This window comes from Lissotriton vulgaris, chromosome 12 (genome assembly GCF_964263255.1).
Source record: "Lissotriton vulgaris chromosome 12, aLisVul1.2, whole genome shotgun sequence".
Lineage (NCBI taxonomy): Eukaryota > Metazoa > Chordata > Amphibia > Caudata > Salamandridae > Lissotriton > Lissotriton vulgaris.
This window is the reverse complement of record NC_141700.1, coordinates 30,543,599-30,563,207: the sequence shown is the minus strand read 5'-3', so window position 1 is coordinate 30,563,207 and position 19,609 is coordinate 30,543,599. Positions and strand designations below refer to the sequence as shown.

General features: G+C 45.4%; 1 protein-coding gene across 3 annotated transcripts in view; it reads right to left on the bottom strand.

Moving 5' to 3' along the window:
* The window catches only part of MEF2B (myocyte enhancer factor 2B), a 39,076-nt gene extending 22,105 nt beyond the window's left edge, over window positions 1–16,971 (bottom strand). Inside the window, exons 1-4 of one of the 3 annotated variants that reach the window (XM_086946858.1) lie at window positions 16,436–16,971; window positions 13,487–13,690; window positions 11,390–11,518; window positions 7,556–7,724 (exon numbers count right to left, since the gene is read on the bottom strand). In XM_086946858.1, the coding sequence (XP_086802984.1) occupies window positions 7,556–7,724; window positions 11,390–11,518; window positions 13,487–13,690; window positions 16,436–16,489 (556 nt within the window). In that variant the 5' untranslated portion in view covers window positions 16,490–16,971. The remainder of the gene's footprint in view (window positions 1–7,555; window positions 7,725–11,389; window positions 11,519–13,486; window positions 13,691–16,435) is intronic. The other 2 variants (XM_086946860.1, XM_086946859.1) reach the window with 2 other exon arrangements.
* Between the last annotated feature and the right edge of the window lie 2,638 nt (window positions 16,972–19,609).

Sequence of the window (19,609 nt, the reverse complement as noted above, 5' to 3'; positions counted from 1 at the left end):
AGTATTTGCTTTCAAAAAAAGCAAAAACCTAAAAGATCACCTTGTACGAGCCGCATTGCCACCTCCCATTCAGAATCCCACCATTGAATCACTGTGGGGCTTGCCCCCAATTATAGGGCATGCTAAGTGTGGTTGTTGTAACATCTGCGACTTCACGGTGGAGGGCATAGATTTCACACACAACAGTATCACGTATGTGAGACGCTCATTCTCGAATTGTAACACAGCTAATGTGATCTATGCCATCGAATGCCCTTGTCCAAAGTTGTATGTAGGGCAAACTACACAGAAAACGAAGACCCGCATCTGCCAACATCGAAGCAGAATAAGATGCCGGACAATTAATGCCCCACTGGTGGACCACTATAATGAAGCAGGACACAATGAAAATGACATCAAGTGGACAATCTTGAAAGTTATCAAACCGCCACTGAGAGGCGGAAACCTGGCGCAAATGCTGAATAGAGAAGAATTGAAACTCATGATTCATTTCAACACTATCCGCAATGGTCTAAACCGAGCTGAGGACTGGACCACACTGTTGTAAAAAGAAAAAGGGAACAGTTTGGAAAACTCTGAACATTTTAAATGGAACTTAAAACGTTGCAAATAATTCTGAGAGATGGAAACCTCTTCTTTTTCCATCCTTCCTTGAACAGACATAATTAATAATGAGTGCATAACTGTAATTATTTTCCTTTTTTTGATAATTATTTTGATATTGATTTTAATGACAGTCACAGCCACCCCAGCACTGCGCCGTTAGTATATTGCACAGTTTCACTGCGCCGTTGTATTTTTCACAGCACATCACTGGTGCACATCACTCTGCATAATGACGAAACACCAAAAACTCCACTCCAAGATGGCGCCCATGCGCGCTTAGTCCCTCATCTCTGTCTGGAAGATCACGCTTATCTAGCGTTCCCCTCCCCAGCTCCGGAGTGACTGTAATTCTACAGAACACCCAGGGTAACGGACACCGAGGAGGCTCTTTCTTCTTAAGGTAAGCGACCCATTCGATAGAGCTTAAACGCTCTACTTGCCCCTACACGCCAGCTTACTGAAATAGAGTTTTTTTCACAGACTCGATTTCGAGCAGATAATGGACCACACGGGCCAACAGTAACTCTAAGGTAAGCCCGCCTACTTGCTGGCAGCAACTCCGAGCCTCTTATATTATATTATCTCGTTACTAAACCCAGTCTTCTACCCCCAGACATTTCTTGTTTAATTGAAGACGAGGCAGAGTACACATCACTACCGGTATTTACCAGGTAATTGTGGCAACCGCGAACTAATAATCAGTAATATAACCTCTCACTGGCCCAGCTGTATTTATTGGTCTCTCTTTTACCTTAGGTTCTCTTAAAGCAGTGTCCACATTTGCATTCTTATCCCTGAACCCTTCCGACCCCCACTGGGTAAGCGTTCCCCCAGCCCCCAGATAGACACGGAATGAATGCGGATGAGCGTGCATGGTACATGAGTTGACACGAATGGCCAGGATTGAAGATCACACTCGGTCTCTGTATTGAAATCGCTAGATATACTGAAAGATCTTGGGAGTGACTATTTTTAATTGTAGAAAGGATGTAATTCAAGTCTTTCCAACTTTTGAAATAAGAGCACTACCGATCTACCATTTTATGATTATCCAAATGCCTATGTCACCCACCTCACTTTTCAGCGTGAGTCAAGGCTACAGATACCACTTGCATGTAATCATTAGGCACGCTAAGTCGGTTCCGAATACAGTGCAATGTCAGTGACACTCAGAGTTTTAACACAGTGGGTAACTTCCTCTCTCTCTCTCTCCCTTGTTTATCCCCTTGTTATTTTCCTCCCATGTATTTGTACACTTATTAGGCGGATGTGTGTTAAAAATGTTTATACCAGGCAAGCAAATGTATTGTTAGTCCTGATGATGATCCCGTAATATTGAGCATAAGGGATCGAAACGTCGACTTGTTAAAAGTGTTCTTACAGCCTAACAATTCTGTTTGATTGATGCTGTGACTAGCACTTTCTTGGCACTACTTAAAAAACCTTATCGAATTACAAGTGGCCAACTATGCTCTTTCTTGCCTAAAAAACCCTCTTTGTTCGTTCACAAAACGGTACAGGATTGTGCCTTTGTCTACTCTACTATATATTTCACTGAAAAATAAAAATACCCTGTCCGGCTGGACAGTGGCCAATATAGCTCCTATTGTGGACTGTATTTTATCTAAATTTATATCCACAGACTCCTTGGGACCACTGTTGTTTATAAAGTATAGCTACCCACGGTCCCTGGATAACCGAATGGGTTCCCTTGTTGTTTAAAATAGACAAAGCAAATGTGAAAGCACTTCCTGCCCGACCTGTCCACACAGGGCGGCACGAGGCAGCGGCCTGACCTGATAGCAGGGGCAGCACACAGACGGAAACAGGGCCGGCATGCAGTGATTCAGAGAGCACGAGTCTCGCTGCTGATAGGGAAAGGCCGGGCGCAGTCCTAGAAACCGAGGAACTCTGCAGATCTGGCGACTAAGTTGGCCGCTGTCTCTGAAATCGGAGGTCTCTGGTGCTACCTAAGCACACATGTCTGCCAATATTTTCGGAGAGCAAAGTGAAAGATTAAAAATAAAAAAAAATCGGAAGAATGTATTTGCCAAGTTGACTTCTATTGAAACCGAGGTAGTTGCAGGCAGGGAGGCGGACAAAATAAAGACATTATTGGCTTTCAAAATCGGGAGTACCAGGCCTCAATCTGCTCTCTTGGTGGGTATGCCTGAGTTTGAACAATTCAGCACTCATGTGAGCTCATTGTTTCAGCTGTGACGAGTACCGTCCAAAACCATGATCAAGTATTTCAATAGAAATCAGCCAGAGTCCTAGGAATTCCCAAGGGCATCGATCGGTCAATAATCCTCCCTGCATCGGAGTCGGCCTGCCCACCTCTCGCCGTTAGGATCTTTTGTGTGTTAAGAAATGACACTCCTTAAAATGTTGCTGATTCATGCCGAGAAGTCTGTGGCATTTGAGGATGAGTAATCGGGTGATACAGGCATACCTAGGATATGAAACAAGTGCTGGAACGAGGCCGAGCCATCGCCGGGAGGAGCAGGCCGGGTTGACTTGTGGCGTGAGGGTGTCGAGATCGGGGTCAGGTCTGCTGATGGTTGCGGCAGGGACCGCGGATGTCCCCTTTATCCCCCATAGCTCGCAAGCAGCCTGCATAGAATGCTTAATTTTAACACGCATTCTCTCATTCAATGCCTTTGTGACTTTGACATCGGTATCTCAAAGCCCAACATCCTGTCTGCATTTTTTATGAGCGTGTTCGCTGGTGATGGCATTTATCAGCAATTAAGGTGCTCACCATATGGGAATTACTTTATCTTCTGTGACGGGGAGGCCTTGCACCTGCATTCTTTGTCCAAACATTACCGGACGATTTACCAAGGCCCCCTCCAGCAGATGCAGCAACGCAATTATGAACTATTCTTGGCGCGCAGAACGCGGAGCCACCTTCTTAAGGGGCATTTGGCGCAATGATTTTAGGGGCTTACTTGGCCGGGTTGTTAAAATAGGAAAATAAAAAGTACGGTAGTTCGCTAGTGGAACGTGCCATCCGAGCAATTATGCTTTTTTTCTCACACCATAATCCATTCCAGTCTGCCCTCCCTCGCGTCTGATTGGTGGATTTGTATCTTAAATATGTTGTACATTAGCTGAAAAAGACAGTCTTCAAAACGTTTTTCTTTTCTCTCCTTCAGTTCCAGCATCGCCCCCCATTGAATATGCCCAGTTTCCCTTCTACCTCAACGGACTGCGCGAAACGTCAGACTTCGTGGAAGCGATTGAGAAAGTGCGGGTAATCTGCAACAACTTCTCCATCTTGGGGGTGGCCAGTTACCCTAACGGCTACCCCTTCCTCCTCTGGGAGCAGTACATCGGCCTCCGGCACTGGTTCCTGCTGTCCATCAGCGTGGTGTTGGCATGCACGTTCCTGGTGTGTGCCCTGTTCATGCTGAACCCCTGGACAGCTGGAATCATTGTAAGTTTATAATGGCTTCTGTGGCAGTCGAATTCCTTTCAGCATAGCTCTCGCTATAGTCCACGAGAGTTTGTTTATGTCTGGGCCTCTGCTGCAGTGTGGCTCTTACCAGGCGCGCAACACCCATTGGGTTCACAGGGCTTTAGCCTCGTGACCCCAACCCCCCCCCGCCCACCCCGTCGTGTGTGTCAGGTCAGCCCGGGCTGACATGTCTTTGCGGGCTGGCGAGCATCTAATTGCAGCCGCACCCGAGTACTTAACCGGTCTTTAAAAGACCATTCATTGTAAATTAGGTTTTTGTTGCGTGTTCACCCCTTCTTACAGCCACTCTGTCTGTGGTTGCTAGAATAACCCCCCCCCCCCCCCCCCCCCCCCCCGAAATTTGGCTCTAGTTGCCCGCCTGGCTCTTACATCATTCATGAAATGTCTTTTTGACCTTGGATGAGGCAGGGAGGGGCCAGGAAAAGAGATAACTCCGCATAGTTAACTCCACATTGATTTGAAGCTCAGTTTTTTTTAACACTAGGTGTACGTGTCTAAATGGGGAGGAGTTTAATTGTTGTGTTCTCGGTAATGCACGTAGGATAGTGGAAGAAAAAAAGCTTATTTGTTGGTTAGTTCTACCCTGTCCATCATTAAATGCCTATCCTGTTGCGGAGATTGATCACCAGTGCCAATAGAAATTGGATTTAAATCCCACATGTACTTCATATATGTGTAGTCATAAAATGTCAGAATGGCGGAAGGAAATTAACTTTTCACATTGTCTTCTATCCCTAATAGTTCTATATGCTTATAAAAGAGAATGGTAAATGTCAAACTATCAAATGAATGAATCTGTGCTTGGTGCCAGGGTTGTCCAGCTGCTTATTTCTCAGCATCTCTCTAGCAATAAGATTTTTTTTCATTGCATTACAGATGTGTTTTCATACCAACTCATTCACCATAAGTCTAGCGTTAATGTTCACTTTGGGCCTTGACTGGATAGCTAAGCTGCTCCGGGGGAAATCAGCTTGTGATATTGAGCAGTCAGATTAGTAGAAACCCAGCACCCTTTTTGGACTGGTTTGGTCAAGGGGTGACCTGTGTGTGTTGTGGATTTTACGTCTTTTGCAGTAGGCATAAATTGCGCATAAAATGTTTGTTCGGCATGCAGAGTGTTTAAATGAGCAGCATCTGCCTGCCCTGCATTCTGTCACGCTCTCACCTGTTCCTGATAGTAACTTGTGTTAGGATGTCACTTTTTCAGAGCAACTTTGTTCTTTTTAACTGTGATATACCAAGTCCATGTTAAACTGTACTTCATTGTTTGGGGAGGCAATGAAAAGCACCGCTGTATAATCTGTTCCGCGCAATAAAGGGTGCGGTCACCATTCCATTTGTGCGAACTTAGCGTTTTTATTCAAAGCACTGGTCACATTAGAAAGTGTTTAAATTCATGCCTGCACTTGTTAGCTGGCTAATCTGGTAGCATGCATAGGCTAACTTGAGCAGAACATCGGATCACTGTTGTCTACTTAAAATAAAACATTGGTGCTCTCTTGCTCCTCATTATATTGTACTTAAAGTATTGATGGCAAATCTTGAAGTAATTCCTAGACGGAGCTGGCACAGTAAGCATGGGCTATCAATGTCTGCCACAAGCAAAATGTTGTGTGCTCATCTGAGATTACTTATTTCGTTATTTAACTTGTTGGACCATTCATTGGTTCTTGGTTGTCTGACCAAAGAGTTTACAGTGTTTTTTGCATCCTTTCAGGTGATAGTGCTTGCTCTGATGACAGTGGAGCTCTTTGGAATGATGGGGCTGATCGGGATAAAGCTGAGTGCTGTGCCTGTCGTCATCCTTATTGCATCCATCGGTATTGGAGTGGAGTTCACTGTCCACGTTGCTTTGGTAGGTACTTTCCAATACTTTTGCACGTGAATGTGAATTTGCCAACACAGGGTGCAAAATCTTTTTAAGACCTTGGGAGGAGTGCTGTAGGAACATTGGAGCCCGAGTCTATTTTTTGGGGGGGCAGTGCAGTTTGCAAATATTATTACTTATTTTTGGGAGCTAGGTTCAATCTTCTGTCACCTAAACTTGGATGTTAATTGCAGCTGTACTCTTTTGTAACACTGTCTGAATGTGTATATTTTCTTTACTGGTGGTCAGTTCAAGAGTAAAATATTCTATAAAATGCTTGGCTTTGTGCTTAGCATAGTGTGCCACCCAACTTGTATTTTGCTGTTTCTGTCATTGCATCCATATATATGATACACCAAGTAAATAAGCAGCAACTATGGCTTGTATATTATTAAAAACGCTTCCACTTAGAGCCCTGGTGTGTGTGGGTGACTGTGTGAATGACTCTGTGTGGGTGGCTCTGTATGTGTGTCAGTGGGTGGCTTTGTGTGTGTGGCTCTGTGTGGGTGTAAATGCAATAGGTCATGCATTTGCGAGCGATTAAGCTATTGGCATTGTAAATGACAATGCCATTTATTTAACAATTACGCTATTGGCAATGTAAATGACAATGCCATTTATTTATAATTTAAAAAAAAAAAAAAAAAGTCATGAGCAATGCCAATAGCTCTACCTTTAATAATGCCGAGACCATTGCATTGTAAATGCTTGTTGTAGTCTGTAATATAGTAATGTTTTGCGATCGAATTTCAGTCACAAAACCTAAATACCTCCCATTTGAAATGGGTATTTGAAAGAGATTCCCTAATCAAGCCCCTTCCAGATACTGATTCGATTTGTAGCTGCATGTTCCTGTCAGAGAGCTTCGTTCATCTTCTAAATCCCTCCTGCAAATCCCACGTTTCAAACGTAAAAAGTGGGGAGGAGCCAACTTTTCAACTTTGGCTCCTACCTTTTGGAACTCCCTCCCCGACCACTTACGATTTGCTTCACACTATTCCTCCTTCCGTAAAGATCTAAAAACCTTTTTGTTTAAACAGGCCTTTTCCTTGTAACTTGTCCCTGCTATTTCTCTGCGTCAGGCTTCCACTGTTCTGAGTTGCTGGACCTATCTCTATAGCGCCAAGAAACCGTAGGGTGAACGCTGCGCTTTACAAATGTTTTAAATTAAAATTCATGACAAAATTGCGATTCCGTAACATGTTACCGAATTGCAGTTTGTGCTTGCTGCATACCAAAAGGCCTTTTTGCAATTGCAAACGGTAAGATTTTGCAAATTGGACTCTTTGTGAACGCAAAAGACTTAGTACATTTAGCCCTAAGTTTCATTATTTTTCTTTTGCATAAAGGGGCATATCTCTATTTTATCTGTAATATCTGTAACACTAAGGGAGTTTTTAGATACAATAGAAATTTGGGTTTAAAATGATTTTATTTTTTCCTTCTTGATGGCAATGCTTTGTAAAAGTTCTGAATTTCAGATTCCTGGGCATAGGTTTCTACTTAAAATACTGCCACCTAGGGGTGAAGAGTGGAAATATCCTACAAACATGCACATATATCTACACAAAAGTAGCTGCTTATATCAGAGGTTAATGCACCTGAGGGTGGGGACCCCGAGGGGCGTCCAGGTGGAAGAGGGGGTTTTGCACCTGTAGGTTTGTACTGGAGAGGAAGGCTTGAGTTCGGTGGGAGTCCATTCCGGGCGGCGTCGTTACCAGTCAGCGGGGCAGACGGGAAGGGGAGTCCGTGGCTGGGCAGTGTGCTTGGCTGAAAAAGAAAGATCTGGTTATCTCATGACACAGGGTACACCTCCTTATTTTCAGAATGTAATAAATTACTCAACTTGATAGCTCCTAACTGAATCCACATTGATTCATGCGCGAATGGGGGTGGGCAAGCCACTGAAGGTTCAAGCCAGACTTGAGCCAGATGCCTCGCTCTGGCTGACCCGAAGTACACTTGAAGCACGAGCCGAAGACGAGCCGAGCTTTCAAGAGGCTTCTGCCTGCCACACACGCTCTGAACTCATGCGCCTTGAATTAAAAAAGGAGCGAGAAAGAGATGCCCATCTAGTGGCTGGACTGCCCAATGCTTAATCGGAAAACATGGGATCAATCCTGGCTTCCCCATTAGACCAAATTGTGTGATCCTGGGCCAATAGTTTATTTAGCGTACCTCCTTGTTATTTGTTATCACATAAAAAAGCACCTTGAAACAAGCGAGCTCAGATGTACGCTGCACAGTCCTCTTGTGTTTGTATAAACTATAATGTTGCTTGTGTTGTGTATAATAAGAATCTAGGCCACAAACAACATGCACAGGACAACTGACATGACTCGTAGTTCACTAATGTCATTGTCATCAAGGCAGGGGCAGAATGTCTCTAAGTTCACTTAAATAAAATTGTCACCCTTAATAAATGCTTCTCAATGCAGTGATGTAATCTGATATACAAAAGTGAAACACCTCTGTGTGCTACAGAAATACACTTTTTGGAATTTTCAAGAGACTTTATAATATGTATTTATGACGTATGTTGCACGATTTACATTGCAAGCATTTTCAGTGCTCGGCTCGCGCATGGGCTCTTAGAGCCAAGTCTGACCCTAGGCTCACTTTTGTCTCAGTTCTACCCATTAATTTGTTGACTTGGGCACATCTAGTGAATTAACAAAGCTCCATTCTCCCCAACAAACCTGTTGATCCCCTGCTTCATTTAGAAGTGGAGGGCATGCTGTTTCCTATGGACAAGCCTACGCTGGCTCCGCCGCAGGAAGCCCTTGACCGGTGCTAAGTCCATCACAGGGCGCCGGGTCACAGCAGCGGAAGCATTGGTTAATTTGTAAAAAAATAAGTAATGGGGCTCTTGTCAGGAGGCAGCTTGCACCAGTCCATTTCTCTTGTTGGCGCCGCCTAAAACAAAACAAACTACTAACCATAAAAATTGGGAGAGGATGTGGTGTAATGGTCAGAGCTGCTGACGTTGACGCTGCGGAACCAGGTTAGAGTCTTGGTGCGAGCTCAACATGCTGTGATTCTGGGCAAATCACTTAATCTCCCCGTAAATCAATGTGTCCTTAACTGGTGCTCATGAAAAGGGCCAGTGTTGATGATTAAGTGCCGGTGTTGAGCACCGGAAACCACTGGCTCAAATTAAGCACTGAGCAGAAGCCCTGGCCTGTTTAAAGTGGGGCTTACGCTACTTATTTATCATATCATGGACTATCATGCGATGTAAAAAAAAAGAAATGTCCCTAAGGCACAGGAAGAAAACTCCCTGGGAATGGATGCTTTTTTTGTTTATCAGAAATAAACCCCAACTTTGGGGTTGTTTCTGAAAAGACAACAAAAAGGAATGCACAGTTGACCTCAATACCGTGGGGGCTTGCTTGGATTCCAATGTTGCCAAATTTGCTTCCGCCACAATGGCTGACGCAAAGAGATCTCTAGGCCGGGCAGGTGGCTCTCTGCCAGCTGGGGGAGAGACCAAGCCTTCGCCGAGTCAGTGGCCACCGCCTAACAATTAATGATGCTCTAATTAACCCCTAATCTCTTGGCTGATATCATTAGGAAAATAGTAATAATTTAATAAGCTGAGCATGGACCCAACATGGACATTAACAACTTCAGTAATTACCGTTCCATTTCCCTGCTCCCCTGGGTCAGCAAGATACTGAAAAAATACATCAACAATCTTTTGACTAATTTTCTAGAAAATAATCAACTGCTTGACCCTTCACAAACCGGTTTCCGCCCCAAACATGGGGCAGAATCGGCCTTGTTGACAGTTCTGGAGGAAACAAGAGGCATCTTGGATCGGGGAGGATCGGTGGCAGTTATCCTCCTCGATCTGAGTGCCGCTTTTGACACTGTGAATCATGAAATCTTATTGCAGCGTCTCCATGACATCGGGATTCAAGGGGGAGCGTTGAAATGGCTCAGGTCATTTCTGACCAATAGAACTTTCCAGGTCTTTGAGGGAAACACCATCTCCACTAGGAGACAGCTGGGCTGTGGAGTCCCGCAGGGCTCCTCGCTTAGCCTGACGTTGTTTAACGTCTATATGAGGCCGCTGGCGGGGATCGTCCGTCCGTATGGTATTAAGATCGTTACCTATGCGGACGATACCCAGCTGGTGGTCTCTCTGACGCGAGCTGAGGGCCCTGCGGCCACGGTGGATCTGGCTGGTTGCCTGAGTGAAGTGAACAGCTGGATGACCCTGTCTTGTATCAAACTCAATGGGGACAAGACAGAGGTTATGCTGCTGGGACGCTCGGCTCCGTCTTCGGTGGGCTCGATCTGGCCGACCTGCCTGGGTCCCCCCCCAGTCCCAAAGGATGCCATTAAGAGCTTGGGCATTTGGCTGGATAGGTCCCTAACGTTAGACCACCAGGCTGTCAAGCTGTCTGCCACATGTTTTGGCCTTATCAGAATGTTTAGGAGGATTCTCCCCCTGTTACCATTCCAAACCAAACAAATTGTTGTACAGGGATTGATCCACTCTAGGTTGGACTTCGGAAACATACTACTTTATCTTGGAGCCCCTGACTTCACATTGCAGAAATTGCAAGTGATTCAAAATTGTGCAGCCCGGACCCTACTTCAAATTCCCCGTAGGTCTTCTGCTAAACCTGGATTAATAAGATTGCATTGGTTCCCTGTTAGGGACAGTATTAGTTTCAAGTCCCTTTGTATTGCCCATCAGTCATTCTGGGCAACTGGCCCACTGATCAATCGTCCCTTAATCACCCCCTACCTCCCTAGCAGACAGTTATGATCCGCCAACGCGTTCCTTGCTATCGTGCCCAAAGTTAACCGGGCTAGATCAGGAGGCCGTTCTTTTACCCTCAATGCTGCTAGGCTGTGGAACAGCCTACCCCTTCACTTAAGGTCCAATTCAGATTTGACCTCCTTCAGGAAGCATTTGAAAACTCTTTTGTTCAATAAATAAGTTCTCTCCCCCTTCTGTGTCACTCACCCTGCTGTTAGAACACCTTTCAATCTCAGCGCTTGGACGCCTCCGGGCAGCTATTTCGCGCCCTATAAAACGCATTTTCATTTCATTTCATTTCAGCATCAAATGGGCTGCCCATGTGTGGGCCCAGATAAATTTAGCAGATAGATACAGCTCCCTTCAAAGTGCCTTCCCCACTCAAGAACCGCCAGACCTCTTTGTCAGTCTCTACCCAATAGGAGATTATAGGGGAGCTTCCCCGACAACTAGACTTTGTCCAGGTTTGGAGAACAGAAAATTAGAACAGTGAAACAGTGGCTAGTAAACACACATATTTTTAGCTTTTCCTACGGTATTGATCTCTTGCAATGTAGTAATTTCTTTGTGGCCTCCACAACAGGCCCTGCACTTTGATTCCCCCCATAAGACCAGTGTTTCTTGTGGGTGCAGCCAAAACATTTCAACTTCCTCGACTTACATAGAGCCGGTGGCGAGCCGTGGTTAGGTCCACCCCTTCGTTCAATTTCCGGAATTTCTCCAGGTGCTCCAGTCCCATTTCTGCTTCCATATCTGGGCTGTCAAGCCCCACCCCTTTCCGTTTGAGGGTCTAAAGGGAACAGAAACAAATCAGACTAAAGCAAGTGGAATGGTGATCTCTCCCACAGAGAAACCTTCTACAACATTAGCATCTACGCTACACATCTTAAAAAATGGGCGCAGCTAGTATAAGATTTTCTGAAGTTTTCACATTATCTTAAGTCCTCCAAAAGCAATTCATTCTTTCAGTGATACATGTACAAAAATAATTTCTGTATAGAACTTAATATTGCTACGTAATATCCTTCCTGTACTGGAAAACAAGCATCTTGAGGCCGGTTTTGGGGTATCTCCCCTCGTCAGCCAGGTTAGCTTGGATTCGGTGGCATATCGAGCACAGGACCCACGTCTGGGCATACCGTTTCCACTTAGGGTGACTACAGCAACATAAAAAGATGATGGACGTAATGCTGAACATTGCCAAATATTCAACCCAGTCACAGATCTGAGTTAAAACCCTGGCTAGCCTGGCTGATGAGGGGTGATAACCCGAAACCTGCCCCAGGAGAGGGGCCATACCTACAGTCCTATGCACATAGCCACTCCACCCGGCATCTTCTACATCCCTTCGCTGTGGGGTGGACATTCCTTCTCTAATTACCTTTCCTGTGGTATCCCTTTTCTGTAGCAAATGTGGCGTTGCTAACTATATTTGCGATTGGTCTTCCCTATCCCCCGGACTCTTCTCTTCGCTTTTGTCCTGCTGGGGAGAGGCTGGATCTAGCTGCAGTGTGAACTGCACTTCGAGTTTCCCTGAAAATTGTGAGTCTCCTACCCTTGTTTGATGCCAGGGTGTACTCGCATGTTTTGGCTTTGGTGTTAATGGGGTGACCTTGGGGGTAGCTTTCGTAGAGTGTGGTGGGATTCCTACTTCAGGGTTCTCAAATCCCACAGTAGCTTTTTGTAGCTGGGTGCAGCCTGAGGTGGCATAGTGAGCAAAAGCACAATGGATTAAGCCAAGATCTCTTGACTGGGGGAGAGAGTTAAAAAATGTCAGCACTCTGTCCATCATCTCCTTGTGTTTGCTTTGTTCGCCCTTAGTAGCCAAGGGTATGCCCAGACGAGGGTCCCTTGCTCGCTGTGCCACTGGATTCAAGCTAGCCTGGCTGATGAGGGGTGAAAGCCCCAAAAAGGGTCCCAGAAGGCTTGTTTTCCGGTCCAGGGAGGACCTGCCCTGACAGTCTGGGCTGGACTATTCCCATAAGGAGCAAGGTCAAGACTGATTTGCATATGGCTGGGGTAGCATGGTGAGCAAAAATAAATGATGGATTAAACCCAGATCTTTGTGACTGGGGTTCAATGTTTTACAATGTTCAGCATTCCGTACACCATCTTTATGTGAAATATTGAACACACACAGAAAACAAAACTTGAGGTAACTACATGGCCATGATGTTGCACAATCTTTAAAGTTTTGAGTGTATATGTTGGCATATGCTGAAAGTGCCTATCAGTGTACCTGTTAGTGATTTCAGTACTTGTGTTAATGCATGCCTTCATATGTGCACATGAGCATACATGTATCTGTGTGTGTTTACATTTCTGTGTCGTTGTCACCGCCTGCATTTGCGTGCATGTATGAGTTTGTATATGTTTGTGTGGGTACACTTGTAGAACTCATGCAGATGCAAAGAGTGTAATATCTTATTGACCATATGTTTTTGAGTGAAAATACATGTTCCTGCGGCCAAAGGGACCGGTTTTTCGTGTGAGTTACTGTAGCAAACATTTCCTATCCAGAGAAGACAAATGCTGTTTTTCTCCATTTTATTGACTTTTATAACCATTTGTTTTTAAATCAGGACAGGCTTGCAGTCCCCAACCCACTACCACCATTCTTGCCTTTTTACCTGTCCAATAACCTGTTCCAAATTACCCGATCCCATACATGAGTTCAAAATGTCTTGGGTGATTGTCACAGCAGGTACCAAAAGACATTCCCGATTGTGTGTGCAGCCTCATCCATCCTTACACCTACCTCCAAGATGTCCGAGTTGGTGCGGCTCTCGTGGGGCTCACTGTACTCTGTGTACTTGAGCAGCACTTTGTCCATGTCGGTGCTGGCGTACTGGAAGAGCCGGCTCGTACTGTTGAAGATGATGAGCGCGATCTCACAGTCGCAGAGGACACTCAGCTCATACGCCTTCTTCATCAGCCCAAACTTTCTCTTAGTGAAGGTGACCTAAAAAAATAACACATCATGAAACGGCCAGAAAGGGGCACATCTAGCCTAGCGCTTCACTCAATAATGACCCTAGGAAGAGGGGCGTCTGCTAGTGGGGGGACCAGGAAGCCTGGACATGAAATGGTGGATTTTTTTTTATAGAAAGAAGGCACTGTGCCTTCTGTATTGTAACCATAGTTGACAAATTAACAAAATTGTGTTGTGATAATTGGTCCTGAGACAAGACATTGCTGGTGGAAAAGAGGACACATGTGGCTCTTAGTAGGAGCAAAACAACCAAATATATTTAGGGTAACAAATGACCATTTCCATGTAATTATTTTATCAATGTAGTCCGCAACGTGTGTGCGTATAGGGATCAGGTCTCTTCCCAATTGGGTTATTCATTTCTGGATTAAATGCTGCCAATCGATACAGTCATTCAAACCATATTTCATGGTATTGATTATGAAGATCCATTTTTAATATTTCAGTTCAGTTGAAACTCTGATCCCGTTTGTTATGAAAATGCACCAATTAAATTCTATATTATATCATTCTTGGTGTGTTTATTGTTTACCTGATACTATGCTCTGCAAATGGTTATAAAATCTGTCTCAAATCCAGTTGCTGTGCCCCACAATATATGCCCTTACTATTGTTTGTTTCTTCCCTCTCCACTCACTTTTGCATTAAATCAATTAAATACAAGTTCCGCCTGCCCCTCAAAACAACATCTGGGAACATGGCCGTTCTTAACAAACTTTGCAACCTTAGATTTGATGGGTTGAGGCTGCCTAAAGATCCTTTTCAAGGCCCCATCTGAGGAAACTATGGCTTAATGGTGGCCTTCTAGTCATCAGTGGTTTGACTATGAATGTCCAGTTGGTGGGCAAACTATTTACAAATTTGATCATGCAATGATTTCAAGGACTTTTAGGTGATGCAGTTTTCCTTTATAGAACCCAAGATGATCAGCAGTGGGGTGTCAAATTCAGCCCTTGATGACTGGAACCAAGCCTGATTGTCAGAATAACTGGTGCATTAAAAAAAATATTTTAATTCATGGTTGGTAAATTTTTCTTATAGCTTTGTTCACTTAATGGATCCACGCTGGAACCCGCCGGGTTTTGGACTTGACATTGGTCAGAGCTCTCCTTGGTAAATAACAGCTGATCGTCTCTTGGCCCAGCCGGCCTTCAGTAGAGGTTGTATTTCAAGTCTGGACACTGTAGACTTATCAGCATTATCCAACTGCATGGTAATTCTAAAATGTATCACAGGGGGTGTGAAGTCACTTCTGGGTGAGTTTCCTTCCTACAATGTAGGGAATCAGCTGACTCCGGGTTTTAATGTGTAACGCAGAGCCTGGGACCCCGTTTGGGGTGTACCACCAGGATCTTTGCTTTTGTCCTTCTTTTTCGATATGTAAATAAGGTCCTTGAATTTTTTTTCACAGGTATGATCTACAGCACTCCTGATCACTGAAGGGGCCATTTAGGCATGTGAGTAAGTACCAAAAAGAACTTAGATGAAAAAATAATGATAGCAAAAAATAGCTTTAACAGACAGAACTTCGTTTTCAAACTTAATTTTAAAAAAATCATTTTTTTTTAAAGTTTAACTTTTGTATATTACTTAATCTTACAGACTTAGAGCTTGGAAACAGGTATATGTATGTTTTTCAACAAATTTCATATATTTAAGAATTTTTGCAATTACATTCTTAAGTTACACCTGTTGGAAAGGGAAACTTAGTAAATGAACCAAATTAGTGTTACTCAAGAACAGGTGTAGATGTGACTTATGAAATGTGTATATATTTTAGTATCTTGGGAACTCAATTTGTTTGACACACCTTGGCTGTCATCTGCCATGAGTCTGATAGTGCAGTTTCCATTTTCTTTTATTTTAATATTGGGACGTTCCATCTTATAGGACAATTTGTGTTAGTGGTGAAGATTGTCCTCAGGAAAATTTTCAAAATAGTTTTACATCTTTAATAGAATTAGGAAATTCATAAAGAGTATAACTTATTTTTAATAGTCAGAAAAAAGTCTTGCATGAATAGAATATGCAGGAACTAGCTCTACAAATATTCAGTTAAAGCAGGAGAGGTTTGCAATTTTTTGTTTTCAGCAAAATTACTTTCTAAAATCTTTCTTATAATTCTCCCTGACAGGGGAAATTTTGCAGCAAGGAGCGACATCACTTTACCTTCTTACGATATTCCCGGTGCTCAATTTGAACTGGTGGTTTCCAGTCCTCGGCACCTGCACTTAATTGTCAATGACGGCACTTGTGACACTCTGCCACATGGTGGCACTGTCTGGCTAATTTAGGGATGACCACAACAACAGTCAAATATTAATTTAGTATACATTAACCCCTTGTGTGCTTCGGACGGCCCCTGGCCGTCCGACATCACGGTGAGCGTGTGCGGAGGACGGCCGGGAGCCGTCCGAACTCCGCCCACTCAATAAAATGCCTGCACAGCGCAAAAATTAGTGCAGCACAGAAAGGGTTAAAAATGACTATAACCTGCTTCCTAAGCCATTCTTTTTGCTTTGAGAGTCTGGAATAGTCCAAACTGTCACACTTGTAGGGTGTGACGGTCACTAATTGCGTTGTTACTATCTTTGGCAGCTGGCAGGGGCAAGGTGTGATGCAAGCTGCAGTGGCCTCCTGACGGGAGCCCTGGCACGTTTTTTTTAAAATTTTACATATTAAGCGCTGGAGTTTCCTTGCTTGATGTCCTCTTACCTGGCGGTTGCGCTGGTCCAGAATTCGAGAAATCTGTATTTTTTTCCGGCCCATTTGGACGTCTTGTTTCAGATGTCTTCTGAGAAAAGGGAAAGAAAGCCAGGGATACAGAAAGAAAAAAATGTGCACCTGTGGGGGGCATGAGCGATGGGCAGAGAGAGGGAATGAGAAAGTGTGGGGGACAAGGAAATCTAAAACATAAAGAAACAGAATGAAGCAATAAGAGGACTGGGAGGCAAGAAAGAATGAAAGAGAAAGGTAAGAGAGAGAAAGAGAAAGGTCAGAGGGAGGTCAGAGTGAGGAAAAGAAAGGTCAGAGAGAGGAAGAGAAAGGTCCAAGAGAGGTCATAGAGAGGAAGAGAGAGGTCAGAGAGAGGTCATAGAGAGGAAGCGAGAGGAAGAGAAAGGTCAAAGAGAGGTCATAAAGAGGAAGAGAAAGGTCAAAGAGAGGCCATAGAGAGGAAGAGAAAGGTCAAAGAGAGGTCATAGAGAGGGAGAAAAAGGCCTGGGTGGGGAAAGGGCAGAGAAAGAACCTGAGGCACAGAGAGACAAAGAGAGACAGACAAACAGAGGAGGAATAAGAGAGACAATGTTGGCACAGGGTGTGACCGATAAGAACAGACCGAGAAAGAGAGTGTAAGAGAGAGATTAACAGATGATGAAATAGAGTGGAAGGAAGTGGCGCGCAGAAGATGATGAATAAAGGGGAGAGAGAACATTAGAAAGAAAGAGGGTCAGAAAGAAGAGAACAAAGAGAAGATGGAATTAAATGAGACTTTTTAACACCGAGAGGAGTTTACATCAAGGCATTTTGGAGTATCTCAAGGAGTATTCCTGAAGTACTCTTCTACATACTCTTACATACTCCTGTAGCATTCTTTTAAATACTCCAACATACTCCTGTATGTACTCTTGCTTACTCCTATACTACTGTGATGCACTCTTACATATTCCTGCAGAGCTCTTTTAGACATTCATACATACTCCTGTAGGCCTCTCTTATGCACTCGTACAGGCCTTTTTGTAGTGACCGTAAAACGGTTAAAACCGGTTTCAACTGGGAAAATTCAGGAATATCCATTTCCATTGAGTACGAACAGAAAGGATGCGCCTCGGTGACCTGTATCAGCAGGGGGTAATGGGCTACATCCCGAAGGCAGGTTAGAGTCCATAAAGAGTACCCCTGTATATTACTGCCCATACTCCTGTATACTACTGCCCATACTCCTGTATACTACTGCCCATACTCCTGTATACTACTGCCCATACTCCTGTATACTACTGCCCATACCGCTGTATACCACTGCCCATACTCCTGTATACCACTGCCCATACTCCTGTACACTACTGCCCATACCGCTGTATACCACTGCCCATACTCCTGTACACTACTGCCCATACCGCTGTACACCACTGCCCATACTCCTGTATACTACTTCCCAGACTACTATATACTACTGCCCATACTCCTGTACACTACACACCTACTCCTGTATACTACTACCCATGCTCCTGTATACTCCTGCCCCTACATCTGTATACTACACCCCCTACCCCGTATACTATCCCCATGCCCCAGTATACTACTTCCCATGCCCCTGTATACTACTACCCATTCTACTGTATACTGCTGCCCTTAGTCATGTATATTACTGCCCCTATCCCTCTGTGCTACTGCCCCTATCCCTATATGCTATTGTCCCTACCCTGTCTACTACTGCCATACTCTTGTATACCATTGCCCCTACCGCTGTAAACAAATACTATGCCCCCTACCCCTGTATGCTAGTACCCATTCCCCTGTATGCTACTGCCCATTCCCCTGTATACTACTGCCCCCGCTCCTGTATACTACTGCCCATGCTCCTGTATACTACTGCCCCTGCTCCTGTATACTACTGCCCCTACCCCTGTATACTACTGCCCGTACTCCTGTATGCTACTGCCTCTACCCCAGTATACTACTGCCCCTACTCCTGTATGCTACTGCCCATACTCCTGTATAATCCGGCCACTACCCCTGTATACTACTGCCCCTATTCCTGTATGCTGCTACCTATACCCCTGTATAGTACTGCCTATACCCCTGTAAACTCCTGCCCCTGCTCCTGCATAATACTGCCCATACTCCTGTATTCTACTGCCCATTGTCATAGAGGGTTTTCGCGACTCACGCTATTGCCTTCCATATGGAGACGCTTTGCGTGTGCACGGGGGTGCAGAGTTGTACAGTGGGAGCACATCCATCGGAGAGGGAGGACAGATGTCCTGACACTAGGAGGAAGTAGGAGGAGGGCGGGGCTCGGACAGACACACTGCACGATTGGAAGGACGCAGTGCAGAGGCCCGAACACTGCACCCTTCAGGCGGCAGAGACGGGCGCCGGGCACTCTCTCTATGTGCGCTGCAGAATCCCGCACTCGTAGAAAGAGGAAACAACAAGGAGAAATAAATATGTTTCTCCTCGTAACCCCTTATTTGGGAAGGGGAACATTTTGACGCAATCCCCAGTTTACGGCATTTAGTAAATCTGGGATCGCATCAACATCCATTGGTGGAAGCATGAGACCGCCCGATGCACGGGACCGCCCGATGCACGGGACCGCCCGATGCACGGGACCGCCCATGCACAGATCCGGCCATGCATGGGACAGCCCGGTGCACGGGACCGCCCGATCCACGGGTCCGGCCATGCATGGGACCGCCCGATACACAGGACCGCTCATGCATGGGACCGCCTGATGCACGGGTCCGACCATGCATGGGACAGCCCGATGCACGGGACCGCCCATGCATGGGACCGCCCAATGCACAGGTCTGACCATGCATGGGACCGCCCGATGCACGGGTCCGGCCATGGATGGGACCACCCAATGCATGGGTCTGCCCATGCATAGGACCGCCCGAAGCATGGGTCCACCCATGCATGGGACCGCCCAATGCATGGGTCCACCCATGCATGGGACCGCCCGATGCACGGGACCTCCCATGCATGGGACCGCCCAATGCACGGGTCCGCCCATGCATGGGACCACCCGATGCACGGGTCTGCCCATGCATGGGACCGCCCGATGCACGGGTCCGCCCATGCATGGGACAGCCCGATGCACGGGTCCGCCCATGCATGGGACCGCCCGATGCACGGGTCCGCCCATGCATGGGACCGCCCGATGCA